The sequence below is a fragment of the Biomphalaria glabrata genome, chromosome 2, assembly GCF_947242115.1.
Source record: "Biomphalaria glabrata chromosome 2, xgBioGlab47.1, whole genome shotgun sequence".
Lineage (NCBI taxonomy): Eukaryota > Metazoa > Mollusca > Gastropoda > Planorbidae > Biomphalaria > Biomphalaria glabrata.
In genome coordinates, this window is record NC_074712.1 from 4,300,635 (window position 1) to 4,327,265 (window position 26,631).

At 33.8% G+C, this 26,631-nt stretch overlaps 1 protein-coding gene across 1 annotated transcript in view; it reads left to right on the forward strand.

The window, feature by feature from the left end:
- The window catches only part of LOC106063896 (cadherin-23-like), a 108,960-nt gene extending 83,168 nt beyond the window's left edge, over positions 1 to 25,792 (forward strand). The window contains exons 50-70 of the mRNA XM_056022159.1: positions 1,253 to 1,372; positions 2,946 to 3,084; positions 4,321 to 4,527; positions 5,140 to 5,447; positions 6,502 to 6,673; positions 6,925 to 7,052; positions 7,304 to 7,392; positions 9,077 to 9,209; positions 12,339 to 12,536; positions 13,062 to 13,278; positions 14,749 to 15,062; positions 16,153 to 16,395; positions 17,401 to 17,489; positions 18,047 to 18,130; positions 18,291 to 18,353; positions 18,524 to 18,587; positions 18,960 to 19,096; positions 20,256 to 20,296; positions 20,408 to 20,453; positions 22,052 to 22,129; positions 23,923 to 25,792. Coding sequence (XP_055878134.1) covers positions 1,253 to 1,372; positions 2,946 to 3,084; positions 4,321 to 4,527; positions 5,140 to 5,447; positions 6,502 to 6,673; positions 6,925 to 7,052; positions 7,304 to 7,392; positions 9,077 to 9,209; positions 12,339 to 12,536; positions 13,062 to 13,278; positions 14,749 to 15,062; positions 16,153 to 16,395; positions 17,401 to 17,489; positions 18,047 to 18,130; positions 18,291 to 18,353; positions 18,524 to 18,587; positions 18,960 to 19,096; positions 20,256 to 20,296; positions 20,408 to 20,453; positions 22,052 to 22,129; positions 23,923 to 24,193 — 3,141 coding nt within the window. The 3' untranslated portion in view covers positions 24,194 to 25,792. The remainder of the gene's footprint in view (positions 1 to 1,252; positions 1,373 to 2,945; positions 3,085 to 4,320; positions 4,528 to 5,139; positions 5,448 to 6,501; positions 6,674 to 6,924; positions 7,053 to 7,303; positions 7,393 to 9,076; positions 9,210 to 12,338; positions 12,537 to 13,061; positions 13,279 to 14,748; positions 15,063 to 16,152; positions 16,396 to 17,400; positions 17,490 to 18,046; positions 18,131 to 18,290; positions 18,354 to 18,523; positions 18,588 to 18,959; positions 19,097 to 20,255; positions 20,297 to 20,407; positions 20,454 to 22,051; positions 22,130 to 23,922) is intronic.
- Positions 25,793 to 26,631: the final 839 nt, after the last annotated feature.

Here is a 26,631-nt window from a genome sequence, read left to right on the forward strand (position 1 = left end):
CCCGACTCGGGCAGAGTTGTGTTTACTGAGCGGCTAAAGGCAGCACGGAAAACCAACTCCTAGATACCCCCCCCCCCCCACACACACACACACTGGTCCACAAATGAGATTGGACCAAAAGCGCTCTGAGCATGCTATAAGCATGAATGTAGCGCTATATAAAAAGTAAAATAATAATAATATATATATATATATATATATATATAGTTGCATCTGAACAATATACATACAGTCACTAGATGTAAATTCACAGTATATAGGCTATATATTTGCTGTATTGTCACTGTCACATTTAGATACCATAACGTACATCCACACTATTTGTACCTGTCATCAGTTCTTTGACTTTTGTTGTAGGGGGTGTTATGACACAGGGCCGACCTTAACAATTGCAGTGCACTATGTGAAACAGATTGCACTGGGCCCAGTCTGGGTTGGGATAAGGACAATAAGGAAAATTTAGATTTTAAGAAAATAAATTTGTCTTTACATTTTATTCATTCTTTACTAAGTACAAAATCTCTATCAAATTTACTTTACAAGCCTTGTGTGTTGCGAAGTCATACAGTATATCATCAAAGTTATGTTTCCTACATAGATAAAACTCAATAGCAAGAATAGCAAAATTGTTCAATTTATCTTAGTGAATTGTTGATATCAAGTAATTCTTGATTAGTTTGAATATACAAGAAATTTCTTTCACTTGATGCCACAGTTACGGATAGGGCTATTGTTAAAAATATTAAGACTGCCACAAAGTAGTTTTGGAAAGGAGTTATCTTTTATTAGTGGACGGAAAAACTAAAATTACTACAAGGGTTTTGAAGGTATATGATAGAATTTTTGATCACAATTTGGTCTATTATTCGGGAGATTTAAATAATTTCAGATTTTCAGGAGCTCCTGGAAAATCAGGAGGCCATGGGAACCCTGGCCCTGTTATAAATTATAATGGTTTAATTTAATGACCTACATACAAACAGTATATACAGTCAGATATGTTTGTATTCATACATTACGCTTAGTAACACAAAATGTTGTCAGACTTTTTTGTGTGATGGCACTTCAGATGTTGACTCACACATGAATTTCCACTCTTATTTTTTTTTTTGTAGCTATCACTATTGTGACATATTTTATAATCAAAACAAATTTTCTCTTGAAATCTATGAAATAGTTTTTATCAAGGTAAAGAAGATTTACATAAATAAACAATTTTAAAACACTTGTTTCATTCTACTTTTATTGCTAGGTGATGCAAGTTTCAGCTTCTGATCCTGATGTCAACAACAATTTACAGTATTATTTGTTTTGGAATGAATCCAAAGCATCCGATGAAAAAGATAGAAATGTGGATATTTCTCTTTTGACAGTAAATATTGCATTTTAATTTTGTATCTTAACAGTTGTATATCTTCTTCTTCTTCTTATCTTATATAATACAGACGTTACTTCAAAAAAGAAGATGATTACGTCCTACGCGTCATGCATTTAGTCATGCATATTAACCAATGACTTAAATTCTGCCAAGTCACTGGTTTTCCTGGCTAGCTCAGGCAACCCATTCCATGCTCTAATAGCACTAGGGAAGAAGGAGTATTTGTACAAATTTGTCCTAGCATATGGGACGAGGAATGTGCCTTTATCTTTGTGTCTTTCAGAGTATTTTATTAAATTTTGTTTTTGTATTTGAAGATTATGGTTCAGTGTTTTATGTATGATTGCTACTTTACTTTTGAGCCTTCTGTCCTGAAGGCTTTCTAAATTTAGTGATTTTACTAAAGGTGTTACTCTAGTCAAATGTGAATATTCGTTTGTTATGAATCCCACTGCTCTATTTTGTGTATTTGTCTATTTTTGTATATATTTTATACCCTGGGCATAATGAAGACTGGTCTGTTTTAGATATGTCAAAATATGTAGGTCACAGCTGGTCCTGCTTAGCCACATAAAATACTAAACTTTTCTTTAATCTTGGAGTGTTCTAATGGAATACAGACCCCCATATTAAGTAACCAAAAGGTTTACGCCACTCAGCAAAACATTCCACACATATTTGGGGTATGGTGGCGGAGTGGTAAAGTGCTTGACTTCAGAACAGAGAAGTCTCGGGTTTGAATCCCAGTGAAGACCAATATTTTGAATTTCAGGATAATTAAGATGCCCTTGAGTCAACCCATTCTGCCACATATTGGTTATTGGTCATTGGTTAACCTGCATGACTAGATGCCTGACGTGTAGGACATAATCATCTTCTTTTTTGAAGTAACGTCTGTATTTTAAAAGAGGATAAGATATTCCACACATAGTTGAAAACCTTGAGACAGGGGCATGGTGACTGGGTGGTAAAAGTCTTGGCTTTAGAACTGAGATGTCCTGGCTTCAAATCTTGGTTTCAGAACTGAGATGTCCTGGCTTCAAATCTTGGTTTCAGAACTGAGATGTCCTGGCTTCAAATCTTGGTTTCAGAACTGAGATGTCCTGGCTTCAAATCTTGGCTTTAGAACTGAGATGTCCTGGCTTCAAATCTTGGCTTCAGAATTGAGATGTCCTGGCTTCAAATCTTGGTTTCAGAACTGAGATGTCCTGGCTTCAAATCTTGGTTTCAGAACTGAGATGTCCTGGCTTCAAATCTTGGTGAATACTAGGATTTTTAAATTTCATTTTTGTTTTAGATGCCCTTGATTCAATCCAACTCTAATGAATATATTACTTAAGTTAAGGAAATAAAATTTGAATTGGCCAAGACACCCTCCTTAACCATCTGACAAAGAAACAGATGGCCTTTACATCATCTGCCCTATAGATGTCAAGGTCTGAAATGGGTACTTTACTTTTTTTTATTTATATTATATCCACTATGGTCTCTCTTTTTACTATTTGTTTACATTTCTGAACTTGTAATACTGTTTAAAAAAATATGTAAATTTTTCATTGTATGACAGAACTGGTTTGAGATAAATGGAACGACTGGTGAGATTTATGTGAACTCAACATTAGACAGAGAAACAGCTCAACAGATTATTCTGAAAATTGTGGTGCAAGATATGAATGCTGAGCAGAGGGCCCCACAAACAGCAACAGGTGAATCATTTACTTATATTACAATGTAAATACATTCTTCTCTTATCAGTCCAGCTAATGGTGAATCATTTCCTTATATCACAATGTAAATACATTCTTCTCTTATCAGTCCAGCTAATGGTTAATCATTTCCTTATATTACAATGTAAATACATTCTTCTCTTATCAGTCCAGCTAATGGTTAATCATTTCCTTATATTACAATGTAAATACATTCTTCTCTTATCAGTCCAGCTAATGGTTAATCATTTCCTTATATTACAATGTAAATACATTCTTCTCTTATCAGTCCAGCTAATGGTGAATCATTTACTTATATTATAATGTAAATACATTCTTCTCTTATCAGTCCAGCTAATGGTGAATCATTTACTTATATTACAATGTAAATACATTCTTCTCTTATCAGTCCAGCTAATGGTTAATCATTTACTTATATTACAATGTAAATAAATTCTTCTCTTATCAGTCCAGCTAATGGTGAATCATTTACTTATATTACAATGTAAATACATTCTTCTCTTATCAGTCCAGCTAATGGTGAATCATTTACTTATATTACAATGTAAATACATTCTTCTCTTATCAGTCCAGCTAATGGTTAATCATTTACTTATATTACAATGTAAATACATTCTTCTCTTATCAGTCCTGCTAATGGTTAATCATTTACTTATATTACAATGTAAATACATTCTTCTCTTATCAGTCCAGCTAATGATTAATGATTAATCATTTACTTATATTACAATGTATATACATTTTTCTCTTATCAGTCCAGCTAATGATTAATGATTTCTAGACGGTGTGCAAAATGTTCATTTATGTCTTTTTACTGAACACAAAGAAACATTTGAGTCAAGTGCTGCGATTTCTGCTTGTTAGGTATTTGATTCATGGAAAATTCTGGTTAAACAATATTTTTGCTGTAATTGAAACTTATGTTGTGTAGATTCTTCAGTCTAAGAACAAATTTTGTGTTGCAAAATTAGTGAAATGAAAATGTTCTCATTTATATGTACAGTTAGAAATTGCAGTTTCTTATAAAATACAGACGTATTTAAAAAAAAAAAAGATGATTACAATTATCTGAGTTATTAGCTTCTTGTGAAAAGATCATTGAAATCGGACACAATGGACAAATTTACTTCCTGACTCACAAGATCATTAACTTCTTAGGGACATAATGGTTTCTATTTTTAGGCCTTTCAAAAATTGTTTTTCTATTTGATTTAGCCTCTGCCACAATCCTACTGACAGATGTCAATGACAATCGTCCAGTGATACATTTAGATGGTCAGCAGAGCATGCTCCACTTAAATGTATCAGAAGGCACTAAGATTGGAACTGAAGTGACCACGTTATTAGCAACTGATGCAGACAAAGATCAGGATGTTACATTCAGTGTTAATGATTCTTATTATTTCACCATCAGTCCCAATGGTAAGAAAGTAACAGTTGCAAGTGGACTCAATGAGATATCAAAATCTTTGGATTGTAGCCATTGATTAGAATGCTATGTAATCTAAATATATAAAATCTTAACATAAAGTTTACTTCCTTACAATGAGCATTCATCTTCATTTTTCTTGAAATCAGCTTTTACTTTTATTATTATTCTGTTTGCTAAGCAGTTTTATCGCATGTTAGTTTCAATTGAAATGGAGGCATGGTGGCTGAGCAGTAATGCACTTGGTTTTTGAACCGGTGGTCCTGGGTTCCAATCCTGGAGAAGACTGGGATTTTTAATTTCGGGATCTTTAGGCGCCTCTTTAGAGTCCACCCAGCTCTAATGGGTACCTGACACTAGTTGGTGAAAAGTCAAAGTGATTGGTCATTGTGCTGGCCACACGACACCTTCGTTAACCGTAGACCACAGAAAGAGATGACCTTTTCTTTATCTTGAATTCAAATGATGATTAAAATTTAATATTTTTAGGACAAATGTCACTATAGATATATATATGATTGTTTTAAATTAGTCTTTAATTGGATAAGCTATGCTTAAAAACTTATAAATAAAAGTAATTAGAGGTTTCATCCCTTAATCTGCAGGTAGACTCAAATTAAACAAGCCACTTGACAGGGAGAACCAATCCACAGTTTCCTTCATTATAGTAGCTCAAGATGATGGCAACCCTCCTCTCTCTTCCAACATAACAGTGGATATAACAGTCTTGGACATCAATGACAATGATCCTGAGTTTATCGGAAACCAAACAGTCTTTCAAGTTTTGGAAAATTCAAATCTGTCAACCTCTATATGCAACATCACTGCCACTGACAAGGATGAGGGAGCTAATGCATTAGTGACTTACACGTTTAGAGATGAAACAGCACTATTTAATATCAGCTCTCAAACTGTAAGTATGGGAAAAGAAAAAAAAAAAAGGTATAACAAATAAACCTGAATGGCTCTGACCTGGTCAGTGAGGGGATGTATACTGTACATAAGGCAGTAGGTGTCTTAAAAATTTACAGAAACAGCTAAACTATCTAGACAAAGACTCAACAAAAAGCAAAGTAGCAACTGATATCTGATTGGGACATGACAATCACAGTAGATCTTTCTACTATTTTATTGTGCCAAACAAATGGGATTTCAGTTTGACTACCATTGTCCACCTCTATAACAATAACGATATGGAAACAAATAAGATACAATTGAAAACAAACAACAGCAATACACAATCAGTACTTGAGGAATATTGCCAATTGAACAATTTTTGTGGGTGAAAACAGTAGTAGTGTAGTTGTTCCCCTTTCAGGCCTTGCCATCTATAGGGCAGATAATGTTAAAGTCATCTGTTTTTGTGGCCTAAGTTAACTCTTTCTCTCCTAACAGACGATACCAACGTTGATTCCACCAGAATGTGGTAAATAATTACGGAGAGAAAGAGTTAGTAAAGGTGTCATGTGGCCATCACAACAACGAACTGCCTTTACTTTTCTCCACCTAATATCAGGTTCTTATTAGAGCTGGTTGGACTCCCAAAGATCCCAAAAGTAAAAATCCCAGTCTTTACCAGGATTCAAACCTAGGACCCCTGGTTCGAAGCCAAGCGCTCTACTGCTCAGCCACCGCTCCCCCAGGGTGAAAACAAGTACACTGTTTTTTCCAGACTGAATGATGTCTACTAAGTAGAGAACAAGTGTCTCAATAGACCCAGAGTTCAAGTCACTGTGTTAAACATTTGTTGTGTCTATTGTAGATTTAGGATTTTAGCTTGCCTTATATTACATTAAAGGCCTAAAATAAAGGTATAGCACTTTATGTTCTTGTTAATATTTTATAGCTTAAGCATTTCTCAATAATATGTTTTATAAAAATATAGGCCAAGAAAGAAAAGTTGCAAAGAGAAAGATAAAGCATAAATTAATACAAATACTTCAAAACTTTTTTATGGTTTTGTTTAGGGGGAAATAACTGTTGCTGGCTCATTAGACAGAGAGAAACAATCAGTGTATACTCTAACTGTATTGGCGACAGACAATCCAGAACTGGAACAAAGAAGACGAGCTTCATTGGTCATACAGATAGAGCTATTAGATGTGAATGACAATGATCCTCATTTTAATATCCCTCCAGGTACTAGGACAAACTTAATGTCAAGTTTTTTTGTTTTTTTTTAATTCATTACATTTTATCACCAAAGTGATTCAATTTGGACTAATTCACTAAAGATACGGAAACAAAAATGTCTATAGACAATAACTTTTATTAATTATTTTTTAAATGATATGAAAGACAATACTTTTTTACACATTTAGAATTTTAACCAAATGTGTGTCTAACATTTATAGAAGAATTTATAGAAATATTTTTTGGTTTTGTTGAAGGGGTGAGCTATATAGCCAAAATTGCAGAAGATCGTAAAATCAATGATATTGTCAATATACAGCCTCAGCCAATCTCAGCTACTGATGCAGACGTTGGTCAGAATGCAAAAGTTACGTACTCATTAGTGGTAGGTAGATGTTTACTTGGGATTTCATTTAAAGGGTTCAAGCAGAAGATGTGAAATGACAAAAAGAACATTAGGTTGTTAATTGCTTAAGATTGCAAATGGTGTATAAGAAAAAAAAAATTGATGAATGATTGTTTTCTAGTTGATATTCTTAAAAAGTTGATGTTAGATGATCATTTTTTTCAGCTCCCTAATTTTAAATGTTTTCTTGTTATGATCTGTCCTATTTCAAAGTAACCTTTTTTTTTCAGCCTTCCAACGTCAGTTATTTTAACATTAATCCTCAAACTGGTCAAGTCTTTGTTAATGAAAGTATGCTGGGTGCACCAGGAGACTACAGGTCAGTAGTGATGATTTATTAATTGATAAAAAAAGAATTTATCATTTTCTGGTTTGAGATATTGATGTCTTGTTGATAGTTTATTCACTTGTGTAATTTAGAACATAATGTTAAAAGAATGGTTGACCTGGTAACCTAATGTTTAAAAGCTACTAAACTAACAGATTTTGAGTAGGCTTTGACTTTGACCTATCCTATTAGCTACCTCTGACAGAAGTAGTGATAAGGTGTTGGTCACACAGCCTAAACATCGGTTCCTCTGATGGGTGCTTCTTGATTGAAATTAGTTTTCTTTTTTATGTAAAGTTCTTATTCACGGTAAACAAGTAACACAGACTAAAAACGCAAAATACCTAAGTGTTATAATAAATGAAAAACTGTCATGGAATCCTCATATTGATGAAACTATCAAAAAATCAAACAAAGCATTAGGGTTTATTAAAAGAAATTTCTATAATCAAATAAGAACATAAAACTAAAATGTTATTTAACCTTGATTAGGCCAATAATAGAATATGCATCCTCTGTTTTGGACCCCTCAACTCAAGTAAACATTAAGAAACTGGAACAGACACAAAATAAAGCAGTGAGATTTATAACAAACGAATATTTACATTTGACTAGAGTAACACCTTTGGTAAAATCACTAAATTTAGAAAGCCTTCAGGATAGAAAACTTAAAAGTAAAGTAGCAATTATACATAAAACACCAAACAATAATCTTCAAATACAAAAACAAAATTTAATAAAATACTCTGAAAGACACAAAGATAAAGTCACATTCCTCGTCCCATATGCTAGGATAAATTTGTACACATACTCCTTCTTCCTTAGTGCCATTAGAGCATGGAATGGGTTGCCTGAGCTAGCTAGGAAAACCAGTGACTTGGCAGAATTTAGCTCATTGGTTAATATGGATTACTAAATGCATGAGGCGTAGGACGTAATCATCTTCTTTTTTGAAGTAACGTCTGTATTATATAAAATAAGATAAGGCCAAAACCAGTCTGTGGAATAAAGAAATAGTTGGCTTTAAATTATTATTTTATAACTGTATCCTTGTTGTTTCAAGACATATTGTTCTGGCATTACCTGAATTATACATATTATATAGGTCATTACACCACACATATCTTATATACCTTTTTTGGTCCTAGTTTTGTAGGCCTATATTTAATCTTTTTTTTTTAACAAAGCTAAAGTTTGTACATTTGTATTTTTCCATACCCAATTGCAGATCAAGCTGAAATTTCACACAATTCATTCTTTTACCTGACAACGCAAAAATCAATTTAAAAAAAGTTAAATTAGATATTGGTAATTAATTATTTTGTTTGATATCTCAAACAAGGAAAATAATTAGTACTTGACTGATGTGGTTGTATAAGCTGAATTAGTCCTCTTTATACATCGTCATCTGAGTCTTAATGAACACAACATGAAAAATAGGAGGAGACTATAGAAACAATACAATCTTCCATGTTTACAGGTTGTCCACTAGTTTGAGGCTTAGTTCAAATTCAGGTTGTTCCCCCATTTGTTTATTTTTATAAATGCTTTATTATTGTTAGTCTTGATCTATTACAAATTCAATTACATGACTGATCGAAACTAATTGGTTCAAGTACACTTAATATAAGCTTTTGTTTTTTTTTTAAAATAATTTTTTTGTTTTTCTTTTCAGTTTGGAAGTGAAAGCCATAGATCAGGGCAACCCCCCTCGATCAAACTTGACTAATTTACACATTACAATACTTGACGTTAATAATAATAACCCATATTTTGTGAATGGTGGTCCAGTCCCATCAATACCAGAAGTAAGTAGAAGTGACCTCTTAAGTGATAATCATAAAATATTCTGATGTGGAGCTTCATACAAGTTATCTAATCTTTCTACAGACTGAAATTTTAAATGAAACAAACATCCATTCAGTATTGTTTACTTTAATGATGTCTCTTATAATAATTTCAATAGTTGCCAAAAGTTATTATCTTCTAGGGAGTTATAACAAGAAATGTTATACCATTGAAGAAGCAGGCAAAATTTTACCTGAAATATTAATGAAGTTATAGGATGGCTGCCTGATTATGTGGTATGCGCCCAAACCCAATAGAGAAAAACTAGAAAAATCCATTGCAACTGGAGAGCTCTGACAGCCACAGAACAGAAAAGAAAGCACTAGAACTAGCAGCTACCACACAAGTAAATCACCAAAGTACCCTGCACAGTCAGATTGTCTTTCTAACCGATGCAAAAACAATCCTGCTTTATGAAATGACTTAGGACAACACTTACAAAAAAAAACTGTTTTTCAATGGATACCAGCACATATAGAGCTAGAAGGAAATGAGAAGGCTGACACACTGGCCAAGTGTGGGAGAACAAACACAGAATTATTATACATTGCACTCTATCCAGAAAAAATGAAGAATAGTGAATGGAATAAATGCAAAATGGACAGTTCTTATCCGAATCACAAAAAAGACGATGCCTATTTTAAACTATCCAGACAAGGTAAATGTCCAATCTTTTGCCTCAGAACCAGACACAACAGAATGAGTCAACAAATGTTCAATAAGCTAAAAATTGGAAACTAGCAAATTCTGCCTATGCGGAGAATGCTGGTCATGTTCTTCAAAACTTCATTTTTACCAAGAGGCCGTACAAGACACTGGACCCAAAACACCTCAATAGAAAGAAAACTATGTGGAAAGTTGCCTGATCTGGAAACCACTATGCAGTTTCAGGTGGGTTTAGTCGCTAAAGTAGGGTATGATATGATGGTCCCGTATCCCCAGCCTGAACAGAGTAACACAAGAACCTAAAGGTAATGGCATGTAAAATACGAACATCGAATAACAGTTATTCAACTGAACAGTTAGTGAATAACAACAGTTATCAATATGAACAATATTTAATAATAATTAATTATAAGTTATCAACATATTTACATATACATCACTATCATTGAAGTCATCATTGAATTAATAATTAGTCTAATATCACGCCAATAAGTTTCCATAACACACCTTCACGCTCACACTCCATCTCAGCGCCCAACGTAACCTCAACTCCCTACACCTCAACAACAATAGTTACTGCACAACTCCAAGGGCGGAAAGGCTACACACTTTCCCATAGCCCAAAGCCTAACACCCTGAAACGACAAGAAAACCTCGATCTAGTGATGCCGCTACAAGAAAGAACTTTTCAATAGCGACACCCGTACCGACAGATCAGCCTACTTAATAAAACTATGTACTTACGTACCCTTACAAGGGGAAAACAAACAACCAGCTACCTAGCTCACACCAGAAGCTCTCTCTCTCTCTTGCGGGAACTAAGGATGACGTAAACACACACACACAATATTCTAGGCAACAAAACGCACTTAAAAGAAACTACTTCCTATACGCTAAAACACCAATATTAAATGCAAAGAAAACTTCACGCGTGCACGACATCCTGGCCTTTCATGCCACACCTGAAGCAAACAATCACTTTTTCTTTCAACGGCCGGGCCACGATTTCCTGCTTCGCCTTTCTTCTTTAGCAAGCGACGCCCCCGAATTTGCGACTTTAAACCCCTCTATGATGTCTAACATGTTCTCCACAGTGTTTTGCTTGTTTAGAACAACTTGTCGATAGACCTCCCCTGAAACATTCCTACCTTGGCCATTTTGCACCAGTTGTCCAGCGCGGTCCTCCGCTCAGTCACATACCCACGGAAGTCATTCTGCCGTGGTTTGACCCGGTGGAACCTTTTGCGGCATGTCTCCGCATTGATGTCTGCGTGGCGGAGAAGTGCCGTTTTGACATCCTCATATTTGTCGCTAAGGAACAGACTGTCCCTCAACATAAAGTTTTTGAGCGATGTCGTCAACTTGTACGACAATAGTAGGGCCCACTCTTTACTCTCAATTTTACACCTTGCTGCTACGGCCTCAAAGTGCGTCAGGTACGCCAGAAGATCGTCCTCTTCCTTCATGCCTTGGAAGTTCTTGTCTAGCCTGTCCAAGACACTCTTTTGTAGCACCTCAACTGCCTGACCTACCACTGCACCTGCCTCTGGCGCCGACTTCTCTTTAAGCCATGCCAACTCCAGTTCATCTTTTCTCTTGAGCTCCTCTCTAGCATCTCTCTCCTTCCACCTCTCGTGTTCCTCACGCCTGGCCTTCTCCTCCCGTTCATGTCTAGCGGCTTCATCCGCCTTCGCCTCTCTTCTCAACCTCTCTTCCTCCGCCTTTGTCTCTTTTCTCAACCTCTCTTCCTCCGCCTTCGCCTCTTTTCTCAATTTCTCCTCTTGCTCAAGCCTAGCCGTCTCTCGTTCAAACTCCTACTTCTTACATTCAAACTCCTCCTTCTTGGCTCTCTCGTAGTCAACCTTCTGCTCTGTCACATACCTCTCCAACCTCTCACCATCATACCCGAGAGCACGGCCATCACTGATGAACTGGGCGGTTAGGGTCAACCTCGTCTCCATCACACAGACTATTAAATTCTAATTACAGGCTAACTAGCGCTAACAACAACCAAAGTTAGATCATAGAGAGAAATAACAATAATATATTATTACTTAATTATAACGGGCGAACTGAAATCACGGGCGCATCGACATGCAGTTCATCTCAAATATTGGTCTAGTCATCTGAAGGTTCCAACTGAATAATGAGAATGAGGAGAAGAAGGATAACTAAAAAGATTTAAAATATTAGTGTGTTTAAAAAAATGCATGTATTGTTGTGTTTTGATGTTTCATGTTGTGTGTTTTGAACTGTTTTGTACTGACGTCCCAAACTGGCTTAGAGAAAAAGTCATCTTGTGTGTGTACTGTTTTGTTATGAACTGTGTTGTCATTCTTGTTTCATAAAAACTTTTTAGAGAAAATTTTTCAGAATAACCTATGTAAGTATTTACATGTATATATATTCTTATTTTTTTGTAGTGTTTTGGCCTAGCAACTGCTGTTTACACGTTTAAAGCAGACGATAATGACACTGACAAAACCTCCAATGCGCTTGTCAAGTATTATCTTCTAAACAGCACTGAGTTTCCAGATGCTGGCTATTTTCTTTTGAATCCTGACAGTGGAATGCTTAGCCTTGAGAAGAAACTTTCCAGTGAACAAAAAGATCTGCTCAAGGTGAGGGTTTAGTTTTAAATGCAGGTGAAAGAAAAAGTTTCAGTTTGAGGACAAAGTAATGGATGTATAATCTATTTCCCCATTCCCCATTCAGACCTTGAGATCCATGGGGCAGGGTTTAGAATTCATCTGTTTTTAAAAGTGATGGCTAATGAGGGTGTCATGTGGCCAAAAGAATGACCAATCACATTAAATTTCACCAACTAATGTCCTATTCACAAAAAGTTGTTTGGGATTAGGATGCCCTAAGAATACTGAAAATGACAACCTTCTATGAGCTTTCAATTTGGAATGCAAGTGCATTTTATTATTTAAATTAAAAATGTTAAAATCACATATATATTTAAATTATCTTTCAAAAAGTTTAAAATAATTACTTTAAGATCATATTCTTTTATCAAACATTGGTCTCAAAAATTCTCTCGAAATGAGCTGATGTATATATATATATACACATATAATAGTTACAAAACACATTAAACAAAGGAAGCATAACAAAAACTATTCACTCTGTGCATAATTCAGATTCAAGTTCAAGCGGAAGATAGTGGTGACCCGCCTCGCAAATCAGAAGTCTTACAACTGAATATAAATGTTTTAGACATCAACGACCATCCACCAGAGTTTATTGAGAATCAAAACACATTGTTTTCAGTTAAAGAAGAGTCAATTGGTCATGTGGAAATAGGAACAGTTTTTGTAACTGATAGGGATAGATACTCTCTATTAAAATGTGACATTGGTAAGTAAATAAATGCATCTTTGTTAGAATTATAGTGGCTGTCATTGGCATTTTAAAATTTGGTAAAATGGAGTTGAATTATTGAAAATTGTAATTTCCCTATGGCAGGCCATGGACTAATTATCATGTCCTAAATAAAAAAACAAGCAAAATATCCTTTTTTTAAAAAAAAAACAACTTTATCTAAATGGGAAGAAATCTGTCCTTAAATTTAATCTGCCAATAATGTTCAAGTTATTTCCCTTATTCAGTATCAAATAAAATAATTAATTAAAAGTAATTAGATGACTAATTGAGTATTTTTGCTTATTAATTTATGTTTTTTTAGGTACAATAAATAATGTTTAAAGTATCAATTTGATCGGAGAAGAGAATGAGTGAGGTAGAAATAGAGTAAACAATTATTTAAGGGGACTAAACCCAACAAATTTAGCTGTATCTGTGAATACTGGAGTATTAGTTTCTGTTGCTATTAAACAAAAGATGGAATTACCAGTAATTAATTGTCTAAATTGGTTACTTTTTTTTTTATTGATTCAAGATTTGTCTATGCCAATGAATAATTGTGTGAAGTTTCAGCTTGATCTGAGAATGGGTGTGGGAGAAAATATGTGTACACACTTTTGACCAGACAGACAGAGTGAGTTGATATAAGTTTTGTAAAATTTGAGCTAGAAAAGAAAGAGCTTAGAAAAAAAAATTGATTCAACAGTGCTAAAAAGTGCACAAAAATTATCATAAAACTTAAAAAAAAACATAGCTTATTAATACTTCTTAATTAAACAAAAAACATAGCTTATCAACAGTTCCCAACTCTGTACACTGGATGGACCAAAAAGCTGTCTATTTATAGTTTTTGCACCATAGATGAACATCTGTAATAGTTATCATAAACTAAATAAAAATATTATTTATTTTGGTTTGAAATGCTACTTGGATGTCTGCCTATGGAGTGGTGTGTGCTTTGGTCTGTTTTCTTGATGGTCTTGTGTTTGAAACCTCCCAATCTTCTCCCTGCAGAAGGTTTGACCTAGGACTTAATTTTTAAATCTCAAGGAACATAAGAAATTTGTAACTTAAAACAATTAAATATCATGTAAATAGTACTGAAGTTGCCACATAATTCTACATTTTTTAAAAAATACTAACTATGTAGCCTTTTTCAAAAAGTTGTTTAAAATTTGTTTGATCTTTTTTTATTAAATAAATAAGATAATAAGAAAATACTTTATTGAAGTTTTAAAATTATCTTATTGGAATAATTTATAGTTGATGATACCATCTAACTTAACACTGTCAGCATGACTAGATAAAAATAGCCACCATAGATGTACTAAAAAATGTGTAGGATAAATGCAAGATGTTTTGTAGAGTTCCAATAGTTTGGGTAGTATATTAAGTGAAATATATCATTTTCTTACCATTATAATTCAACATCAGTAAATAATAAAGTTGACTCTTTGTTCCCAGATGATCCTGTGAATCCATATAAAGACTACTTTGAGATTACAACTTCAGATGGGAAATGCACTATCATGGGCATCAAACCATTCGACAGAGAAAATGTCAGCCATGTTAATTTGAATCTTGTAGTTGAGGACAGTGCTCATGATAATATTGCTTGCCAAACGAATTCAGGGAAAGACAACACGCAGTCAAGTCCTAAGTCAGTGACCATAAATATTGTGGACATCAATGACAACCCGCCAGTTTTTATCACACAGTCACTTTCCAAAGGATTTTTGTCCAGTTCTGAAGTGGAAAAAGTTATACTTAATTTAAATGTAAGAACCTTTCTCAAAATTTGGTATTTTTTCAAAAATAAATATTTTAAAATGTATACATTTTATACATGTAGTCTTAATATCGTTAGTTAAACACTGGCTTAAATACTTACTTAAATGCTATTATTTTATTTCACCCCTCTGTGTAATTAGGAAGGATTACTTAATAATGCTATATGCCTTTGAAACTAAAATCTGACTGATGCACTCCTTGGTCATGGCCACATTCTGGGATATTTGCAATTCTTGGATGCTAACTGTAGAACCTGAGAGGAGGATCCTAGCAATGGGATTGAGATACTATAGGAAAATCCTAGGTATGACATACAAAAATAACACATACAATGACTGTATCACAAAGAGATTAGAAACAGGATCACAATGGCAAAATGTCCCCACAATGACCTGCTAACTGTCAAAAAACACAAACTAAAACTTTATGGCCATATTACAAGGTCAACAAAGCTTGCTTCATTCAGGGAACAGCACCAGGAAAAAGAAAAAGAGGCAGACAGAAAAACGCTGGAAAAAATAACACAAAAGAATGGATGGGACCTGCCATTGAAAGAGATTTTATCTAAGCCAAAAGAGAGGAATGGCAAGGGACGGTCAACAGATCATTTGTGGTGCCCCAATGGTTCATCAGACTAAGGTAGAGGTGAAGGTGATATGCTAGGAAAAACTCGTTCTGTCCATGTTTAATTTGGTGATAGGCTGCCTGAGTTAGTGAGGAAAACCAAAAGCTTAGTGCAATCTGGCAGTTTAAATTAAATTAATAAGTAGCATTATTGACTAAATGAACACATGAATATATATATATATATATATTTATAAGTGGTAGTGTGATAATCAATGGAAAGGGAAGTATCAATGATCTCTGCCAAAAAAGAAAGGTGAGTTGAATGGAAAAAAACTGGCTTCTACTGGTCCTACTTCCACATGCTACATATACATATCATCTTATGACTGAAGGCGGCCAATGTTAACCTTATGTAGGGAACTACTATTTTTTTTAAACACACTTTCCATAAATCATTAGTAAAGAAAATAGAAACTATTTAGTTCTTAAATATGCTTTTCAATGTTATAGGATTATGTCACAGATAGAGATACTGATGCCAACAGCAAACATCAGTTTTATCAGTTGGGTAAACTGGAGGCTGATGAGGATTTATCCAAGGGATGGTTAGTGAATTCACTGCCAGATCCTATCAAAGTAGATATCAATGGTTCCATTAAGACTAACTACAAGTTTCCTGAAGATCATTATGGTGCAATCAGTTTAACTGTTTTGGTCAATGATACTGCAGGAAATGACACACTCAATCTTAAAGTAAGTTTCTCCTGTTTGATTGGTGGAATAATTAGCCTACTTTATTATAGCTGATCTGGATTACTTAAATTGTATCTGATCTGGCTTGCTTAACTTGTAACTGATCAGGCTTACTTAAAAGAAAAAAATAAGAGCTTTCTTTAGGTAGGAAGATATACACATTTTTGAAGTATTAAAAAAATTTTTTGAATAACTGAAAGCTTATGATCATCTGACTCTATTAAACAACATTCTGCAAAAAGATTACATTGCTTATCTCTCATACAAAGTAAAGTTCCCCATTCAGATTTGTGATTTATAGGGCAGATGATGTAAAGGCCATCTGTTTCGTGGCCTATGGTTAATGAGGGTGTCATATGGTCAACACAATGACCAACCGCCTTTACTTTTCCTCAACTAATGTCAGGAACCAATTAAAGCTTGGTGGACTCAGGGGTGCCCAAATATCCCAAAATTAAAAATCCCTGTCCTCAGCAGATCTCAATTTTTCATACAAACTAGATACCTATCATAAAAGTGCAGACAAGGAATATTTTCTTTTTTTGAGACCATAAATCCGGAAAGCCTTAGCACTGTTTTCAACTTAGACCAAATCCCATAAAACATTTGAGAAAAGCAAAACTCCTTTATTTTACTGGCTATGTTTATAAATCCAAATCTATGTGTAAAATGATTACAATTATCAACTTATACAGCATAGAGGATCTCAAGAGTTAATAACAAATGTAAATGACTATACATTATTATAATGTCTATCCAACCATCCATCCCAGTGGCGCTATAGCCCATGGAGGGCTCTGGCCTTCTTCAACACATCCTTCCATTCAGATCTCTCCTGGGCCTTTCGTCTCCACGCCCTAACCCCAAGCTGTTGTAGATCTGCCTCCACATCATCAATCCATCCCATTTGGGGTCTGCCTTTGGGCCGCCTGCCTTTTGGTTTTTAATCATAATGTGCTTTTATAACAAAATTTCAAATTATGTTTTATTTAATTGTATTTTCAGATATTTGTTGTTGGCAGTCCCCAAGTTGTTGAGTTTTCATTTTATAAAAGTGAAGATGAACTACGGAGACTTCAGCAAGACATTGCCAAGTAATGTCCCATTTTTTTTTTAGAATCTTTTATTTGGCTAAAACATTTACTAAAAGTTCCATCGAAATTATACACCAAGTCAATCAAACATGTCTTTGAATTTAAACCTAGATTAAAAAATTTTTTTTAGATATAAAAACTTAAGTCTGTGGTATGCATTTTCTAGTTGTATAGGCCACAACAAGTAATGCATATAACAAACTCATATTTCATCCTTTTAAATGGATCACTTTAATTGAACAAAAATCTCCATTCAAAAATATCACAACCACCAGTCCATCTGCCCACCAGCTCTCCTGCCTCCCCCTCCCCCTGTTAAGCCTGAACTATTACATGATGACATAATCATCTTCTTTTTTGAAGTAACGTCTGTATTATATAAGATAAGATAAGATGACACAAACACTCTTCTACCAAAATTGTATTAACAACAGTCCTAAAAGAAAACAAAGAAGTTCTAGCAATATTAGCATTAATTAATATCAGTGTGTATCCTCTGTTTGTGAAGGCCTGTTTATGGTGTTGTTCTAGTGTCATTGTTTTCTCTCTTCCTTCAGAGAACTCAGTGATTCCTCAATAGAATTTGTTCCTGATGATATTGTATCTTTCAAAGATGAGAACAATGATGTGGATGGATCCAAGTAAGCGTTATTAACAGCGGAATGCTTTAGGAAAATATGTGATCAACTATCTATCAAATTTATGTTCTTATTACTTTGTCATTAATATTTTTCATTTACTATATATACATTTTATGTAAGCCCGTTAGCTAATATCAATGCTATCCTTTGACTCCTTTAGATCTATTCTTCTTATGCATGCCTTACAGAATGGTAAAATAATTGACGCTTCACGTCTCAAAGAGTAAGTTATATTTAAAGGAACATTAGTTTTAATTAATTGGTCATTTTGAAAATAAAGGGCATTAATCAAATATTTTACAATGGAGGAAAGGAGACAGCTTTACTAGCCCCAAGCAAAAACTACAACTGTAATTGTTATTTATGATAATGGTTTTTATTTTTCCTGTACAGAATACTAGACCATCAAAGACAAAAGATTGAAACTTTGCAGGGATTTAAAATTATCAAAACTGAAGTAAGTGGGCTCATGTAAATAAGTTTTTTGTTGTTTTAGAGATGAACTAATTAACGTTGTTTCATAATATTCACATATGCATTTATATCTATCCAGTACTTTTTTTTGTAAAGAAATAGGTGCCTAACTATTAACTACTAATAAATAAATAATAAACTTTAAAATACATAAAAAGTAATAATTTTTTCCTCACATTGAAAAAGGTAGCAGAAGGCTGTACCTGTGCAAAAAAAAGCACTGTATCTATCTATCTATCTATATATGACTTTGATATCACATACATACATAAATGTTGGTTGCAAAAAATATTGTTATTCTCAAAAATAAGCTTAACAGACTAAGAATCGTTTCCATTCCTTTGCTTATTACTAGACACAAGAAGAAGCTTTGAAAATGAAGAAAGAAACTAATGACACTGATAGAATTCAGTACATACTGATTGGAATTATTGCTGCCATTGCTTTGACCTTTATTATTACTCTGGCCATGCTCATTCACAATATAGGAAGGTAGGCTAATAGTTTCAAATCAGACCATGTAGTGTTATTGCTAAAAGGTTGCATTGGTTATCCAGTCAACAAAAGGTCTCATAAGTGTTTACTTTCTAGTTACCACATATTATAGTGATTTTCTAATAGAAAAATTAAGCTCCCTGTTCTGACCTTGCTATCTAACGGGCAGATGATGTAAAGGTCATCCGTTTCTGTGGACCATGGTGGATGAAAATGTCATGTGGTCAGCACAATGAATAACCACCTTTACTTTTCCCCAACTATTGTCAGGTACCCATTGAAGCTGGGTGGGTTCATGGGCTCACTAAAAAACCTGAAATTATCTCATCTAACTGATTATCTGATAGGGTTACATTTTTTGTTACAATATTTTATACTTGGAAGTTACAGATTATTTATTTATGACTTTTATCATAAGAATTTTATTTGAACTACCAACTCTAAGAATATAAAACTTTTTTTTTTTGTACATATTTTAGAGAATAGTAATGTAATCATTTTGGCAGGATTTGATTTAGCTCTTATCTCCCTTGCAGTTAGTTACTTCCCATGACATTTTCATTGATGAACCTTTAACACTAGATTTCTAGATTTAAAAAAAAGAGAGAAAGAGGATGATTTGCATTTAATATATAGTATAATAAAAACAATATTGGAAATCTTTGCCAACTATATAATAGCCATATTGGAAATCTTTGCCTACTATATAATAGCCATATTGGAAATCTTTGCCTACTATATAATAGCCATATTGGAAATCTTTGCCTACTATATAATAGCCATATTGGAAATCTTTGCCTACTATATAATAGCCATATTGGAAATCTTTGCCTACTATATAATAGCCATATTGGAAATCTTTGCCTACTATATAATAGCCATATTGGAAATCTTTGCCTACTATATAATAGCCATATTGGAAATCTTTGCCTACTATATAATAGCCATATTGGAAATCTTTGCCTGCTATCACACTAAAGTATTACCCATCTGTATTTTGGACATCTTCTATTATGTAACTTGCTTTACAAATAACAATTCTTTCATATGAAGGAAAGCAAGGGAGACTTCAAAAAAAAAGTTTACCTTTATGAATTAGTGACCATTCTATATATGACAGATTTCCATTCAATAATTGGCATTCAACATCTTTCAGGTTTAAAAGGAAATTGAAAGCAGCAACAATAGAAGTTCATGGTGAGTTTGATTCTTATTACTTTCTGTTTGCTGCGTTTGAATAACTTTGAAGTTTTATGTGCAAATAGTTTGAAAAGTGGTATAACATTAACCTTTTTTTTTGTTCTTTAGGTCTAGAGCCAATGAAATTCCCAGGTCTTGACAATCCATTAAAAGAGTAAGTAGCCTATTAGAAATGAATCTATTTTTACTTTCAAATGTTTACTCCATTTCTTTTAGTTCATTCCATTCTTTTGTAGTGACTTTTACAGCTCTTTCATAGCTTATCATTGCTTGATATATAAGCCTAATGATTAGTTGGAAATATAGTCCAAGGTCTTGGGTTTAACAATGTGCGACACTTTTAACTTTATTTAATCATCTGTTTGGGTTAGTGAAGTCCAAGAAATTTAACTTACAGTTGATTCAACTACAAAAGTGGCCCATGCTAGCTGAACATTTGACCAAACTAAAGGCAAAATACATGAATGGAACATTGGACAAAATGTTAAGATTAAATCTTAATTTAAAAGTTTAAGCCAAACTAGTGGGTTTAGCCATATGATTAAACAGTATGAGAACAATCAGCTTCTAAATTTAAACAGGATGCCTGAGAGCTTTATTTGTTTTTAATTGTAATCGCAAAAAATTTCCAATTAGGATCAACAAAGAAGTCTTAGTCGTAGTCTTATTTACACATTAAATAAATAAATGGGGCCCCTTACTAGAAATAAGTCATTTATCCATTCAGCTCATTATTAAGGTACTCTTTCTTATTTAGTTACTGAGTTGTGGAGTTTGTGTCTGCCAAGAAAGACTTGTCATCTCTAGATTTTGACAACAAATGATCTTATATTTGGCTCAAATTGTTATTACTGTCTACAAGTCCATTGCTCAAGTTTTCTACATGTCAACATTTTTGTTTAACAAAGTTCTCGTTTCAACAAGCTTCAAACATCAACACAACCTCACTGTATTATGTATAATCTGACAGTATCCAATCCTAAGAGTTTCATAATCAATTTTCAAGCGTTAGTTCTACCTTGTTAATAGAGGATGATATCACTTTTCATTTACATCAGTAATCTTACAAGCATTTGTATCTATGTCATACATGCCCAGTATAGAAAGAATGCTTTAAAGAATTTCTGCTTCATCTAGTCATACATGTATGTTAAGTTTGAACTTTGGCCTTTGCTACAACTTAATTTACAGCTAAGACATTGGATTTTAGCTTAGAAATGTAACATTCTAAAGTGGTTGATGGTTTTACCCGTATTCTGATTCTACTTGTTCAACATAAAGCCTGTCAGCTATTTTTGTCTTATCATGTTCCTGAATGTTTGCTTTTCCATTGTATTAATCTAAATGTGTATACTGAGGCAAGCAGTTTTTGCACAAATTCTTTCTGGAAAAATCAATGTTATTGTTTTGTTTTTCTTTTGAGAGCTTACATTTTTTTTGTAAACATATTTGAAGTAATACAAATATACAATATACAAATACTTATGTTAGTTTTTACATTTCATTTAACATTAAGATTTAAATTTAATCCTATAATCTTTTGGTGGCACAACCACTTACTGATTGATGCTTGTTAATGATAGTTTTGATTCTTGAAGTTTGCTTTATACTCAAACCTTTTGCTTTTCTATTAGACCTCAAGGCAGTTCATTTTCTGAGACTATCTCTAGACTGATTTCATGAGCTGACAAGCTGCTAGGGACAGAGCTCTAGTATTATCATTTTTTTTATTTTAAATTATTTCCTTTTCAGTTCCAATCCAATATTTAATAGAGATGATGCCACCTTAGATAGTGATTCAGACAGTGGTCACAATTATGATTCTTACAGGTAAATATCAGTGTCAGTGAACTCAATGTCAGTCTGGTTTCACTTAGCTCAGTGTCATTCTGTCTTTACTTAACTCAATGTCAGTCTGTCTTTACTTAACTCAATGTCATTCTGGCTTTACTTAACTCAATGTTATTCTGGCTTTACTTAACTCAGTGTCATTCTGGCTTTACTTAACTCAGTGTCATTCTGACTTTACTTAACTCAGTGTTATTCTGACTTTACTTAACTCAGTGTCATTCTGACTTTACTTAACTCAGTGTCATTCTGTCTTTACTTAACTCAATGTCATTCTGGATTTACTTAACTCAATGTCATTCTGGCTTTACTTAACTCAATGTCATTCTGACTTTACTTAACTCAGTGTCATTCTGTCTTTACTTAACTCAATGTCATTCTGGATTTACTTAACTCAATGTCATTCTGGCTTTACTTAACTCAATGTCATTCTGGCGTTACTTAACTCAATGTCATTCTGGCGTTACTTAACTCAATGTCATTCTGACTTTACTTACATCAATGTCAGTCTGGTTTCACTTAACCTAGTGTCATTCTGGCATTACTTAACTTAGTGTTATTCTGACTTTACTTAACTCAATGTCATTCTGGCTTTACTTAACTCAGTGTCATTCTGGCTTTACTTAACTCAATGTCATTCTGGCTTTACTTAACTCAGTGTCATTCTGGCTTTACTTAACTCAATGTCATTCTGGCTTTACTTAACTCAGTGTCAGTCTGACTTTACTTACTAAGAAGAAAAAATGCTGCCATCATAAAACTTAGTTCTGTTTCAATTTGCTTTCTACTACATTTTATTACTTCCAAAAGCTGTTAAATATAAAATGGAGTGAATTTTAAATTGTCATACAAAAAGTTAATCTCTTTATAAAACAAAATGAAATTTAAAGAAAAAGAACACAGAAGAATACACAGATGGACATTTTCAGTTAAATCTTTTTTTTCATGACACTGTCAAGAGCAGGGTTTCGTAAGATGTGAGATTGTGTGTTTGTGTTTGTTTATTTTATTAGTTGGGTTAATAAGGTTTCCTGTGGTCAGTTTAGGCATTTGGAGAGCTGACCTGGCCTGAGTGAGATTGTGTGTGTGTTTGTTTATTTTATTAATTGGGTTAATAAGGTTTCTTGTGGTCAGTTTAGGCATTTGGAGAGCTGACCTGGCCTGAGTAGGGTGTTGGTGATTGTTTTCAGATATTATGTCTAGAGTAAGGAGATTTATTCTTGCTATGTGTGTACTGAATATTTGGGGTAGTGCTATGTTGTGTCAAGATGCCCTTAAGTAATCTAATATTGAATCTAGCCTAGGCGCCCTGGAATACTTAATTAGGACACATTTAATACTTTTAGTATTGATGATTATGTATTCTATAGTGTATGTGTAACCCATTGTAATGCTGTAAATAAAAGCAAATTTTCTACTCCTTTGTTGAGTGTACTTTATAATATTTAAACACTTTTAATAAATGATCTACAGTTGGGGCATTAAATTATGCCCCTCAAAGAACAAACCATAGTTCTTTACAGACACAATCAACATTACAGCCAATATGACAATAGACATAACATGTAATCTTCAAACTTTTTATTCACAAAAACTATTACTTCCTAAGCCTAAACCCTCTGCAAGACATATTACCATGCAGGGTTTGAACTGGGTCCAATATGATGACATTACAAAGCACATTCTGCAGTGTCAGTCAGCCCTCCATCAGTATTACCAGTCTTATTATAACAATTAACAGTTCTGTCTAACATTGATTTCTTTATTTTTTGTAGCCAAAGATCTGACAACTCTTTAGACAAGAATGCTTTGGGTCAACAAGAGTACGCAGAAGATGAACAGGAAGTGGTCATGAACATGTATGGTGGTGATGACGCCTACCCCAATCTGCCGAGTCCACTCCAGTACTTGAATGATGTGTTTGTAGACGATGAAAGGTCAGGACCTATGCAAAGACACAGTGATCCATCTCAGCCGTATGACAGGGAAGAAGAGGATGAAGTTTTTGATTTTGATGCAAATCAGTTTGAATCAACTGATATTTGAAAACTTCAATTTTGCTGGTACACAAGTGTATTATGAATCTTTAAGTTATAATGTTTTGGTCTTTATTCAACTTTATTATTACATTCCATAGAAAGAATAACAAATATGTATGTCTGAAACTTGATACAAGAATTTAAACTATTTCTTTGAAATGTCCAACTAGTAAATATAAAACATCCTACTGAGCCAGAAGTGTACCTAGCGGTCTGAGGGGGTTGTTGGTCACACGGGGCATCAGGTGGTGAGTGACTTCAAAGTACTCTCCAGTATGTATATAAACCTTTTTTAATCTGAGATCTTGATTTATCAATCTGCCTGTAGAAAGTCCATGCTCTGTCAGCACAATCTGTTGTATAAGAGTGTCATAAGTCAAATTTTGAGAAAAACTGAAGTCTGAATTGTCTGTTGTCTCAAAGAAAGGAGCTACCCCACTAGGTATTAAATATTCTAGGTGCACCACTCTCAGAGCTTATTTGTTGATCTTGTAGAAATGGATTCCAGAGAAAGAGAAACTCAAATACATTTTAAAAAAATTCTGTCCTTTGAAGAAATGAATGAACACAGACTTTTATTTTTAAATATTATTTTCTTGGAAAACTTTAAAAAAAAAAAGTTTAAACAGGTTATAGGCAATTTTTTTTTTAAATTTGTAAAGTGATTATATGATACTCATAATGTAAACAAATGTACATTATACACTAATTGTTTATGTAACTTGTACGCCAAATTGTATTTGTAACATATTTGTAAACTTTTTGGCATCACAATTATTTTACTTTCATTTTCAAAGAATTAAAAATAGGTCTGACTGAACTTAACACAGAATAGGCTCTATTGTGCCCAAGTGTCTAGCTTTTAGCCAAATGTTACTATTTTTAAATCTGACCTTAAGGGGTAAAAGGGAGTTAAATGCCTTTAAAATGGTATGCAGTTTTCAAAACAACTGGCTTCTAGTATGTCTTTGATAATTGTGCGTAACACAATCATTGATTTTAATATTTGAAGCAAGTGCCAAGCACAGGGTTGTTTTGAAATAACAGCTACTTAAACCATAGTTAAGGTTTGGACTAGGAAAATGTGATATTTTGATAAATCATCTCAATACTTTGTAAAATAATCCAGATACATACACAATGAATGGCATTATTAAGACACCCAATCATTCTTTTGACTAGTTTCTTTGTGTAGGATATTTTTGCATATGGGAAGCGTGGTCGAGAGGCCAAGTGCGCTTGAACTTGGCTTGGCTTGGCTACCTAGAAGGGGGCTCGAGGTTCGACACCCGACTTGGGCAGAGTTGCGCCTAAAGGCAGCATGGAAAACCAACTCCTAGATACCCCCTCCCCCCACTGGTCCACAAATGAGATTGGACCAAAAGCGCTCTGAGCATGCTATAAGCATGAAAGTAGCGCTATATAAAAGCTATAATAATAATATGCAAAGTTAAACAATTTTTATCAGTTTGTATTTAACATGGGTGGGAATATTTTTGGTTACTAAACCATTTTAACAAGTTGAAAATTTCAATGTAGCCAACTCTTAATCTTGTGTTTTGATCTGTCAACACTTTCGCTGTAATTCATTTTGTTAATAAAACAAACATCAACATCACTTTATGATATAATTGTGTGTTTATTCTGAAAAAATGTTTCATCCGCTATACACAAAATGATATTTTCACTTTTACAAAAGTTTTAAAAGTTGAAGACAAACACAATCATTTCCTTGAACATTTGTGTTGAGTTCAAAGGGCAGAACTAAATATCAATGAACTGCCTGTACATGATTTTACTTTGTAAATTTACAAACTCAACTGCAATCATGTTACCATTGACAGTAAAAGATGAGCTTGTGGAGTATTTTTTTTTTGCACACGTTTCAATCAAATGGTGTTGTTTTTTTTTGTCTCACATGACTCAGTAATTGTCAAACCTCTAGTCAAGAATTTCTGGTTTGTGTTTTCTTTAGGGCTGATCTGAAAGCTACATCTATAAAAACATGGAAGATATAATGAAGTTCAAACCTGAAGCCCTCATTTTAGCAGCTATTCTCAATACACTAATATATCTGATCCGAAAATAATGACCCTATGTGTAAATAACTCATTTAAGAAAAAATAAATTGTTTAAAAATAGCTGGAGAGGTCTTCTTTTTCATTTCAACATTTTAGCATTTCTTTTTTTTAGCCGATTTTCTGGAGTCTTTTATTACAAAAGGGACGCAGTGGCTGAGCAGTTAAGTGCTTTGCTTTTGAACCGGGGGGGGGGTAGGGGTTGGAATCCTGGTGAAGACTGGTATATTTAATTTTCGGAATCCTCTGGCACATCTGAGTTCACCCAACTCTAATGGGTACCTAACATTAGTCGTGGAAAAGTAAAGGCAGTTGATCGTTGTGCTGACCTCATAACACCTTCGTTAACTGTGGGCCTGAAAGGGGA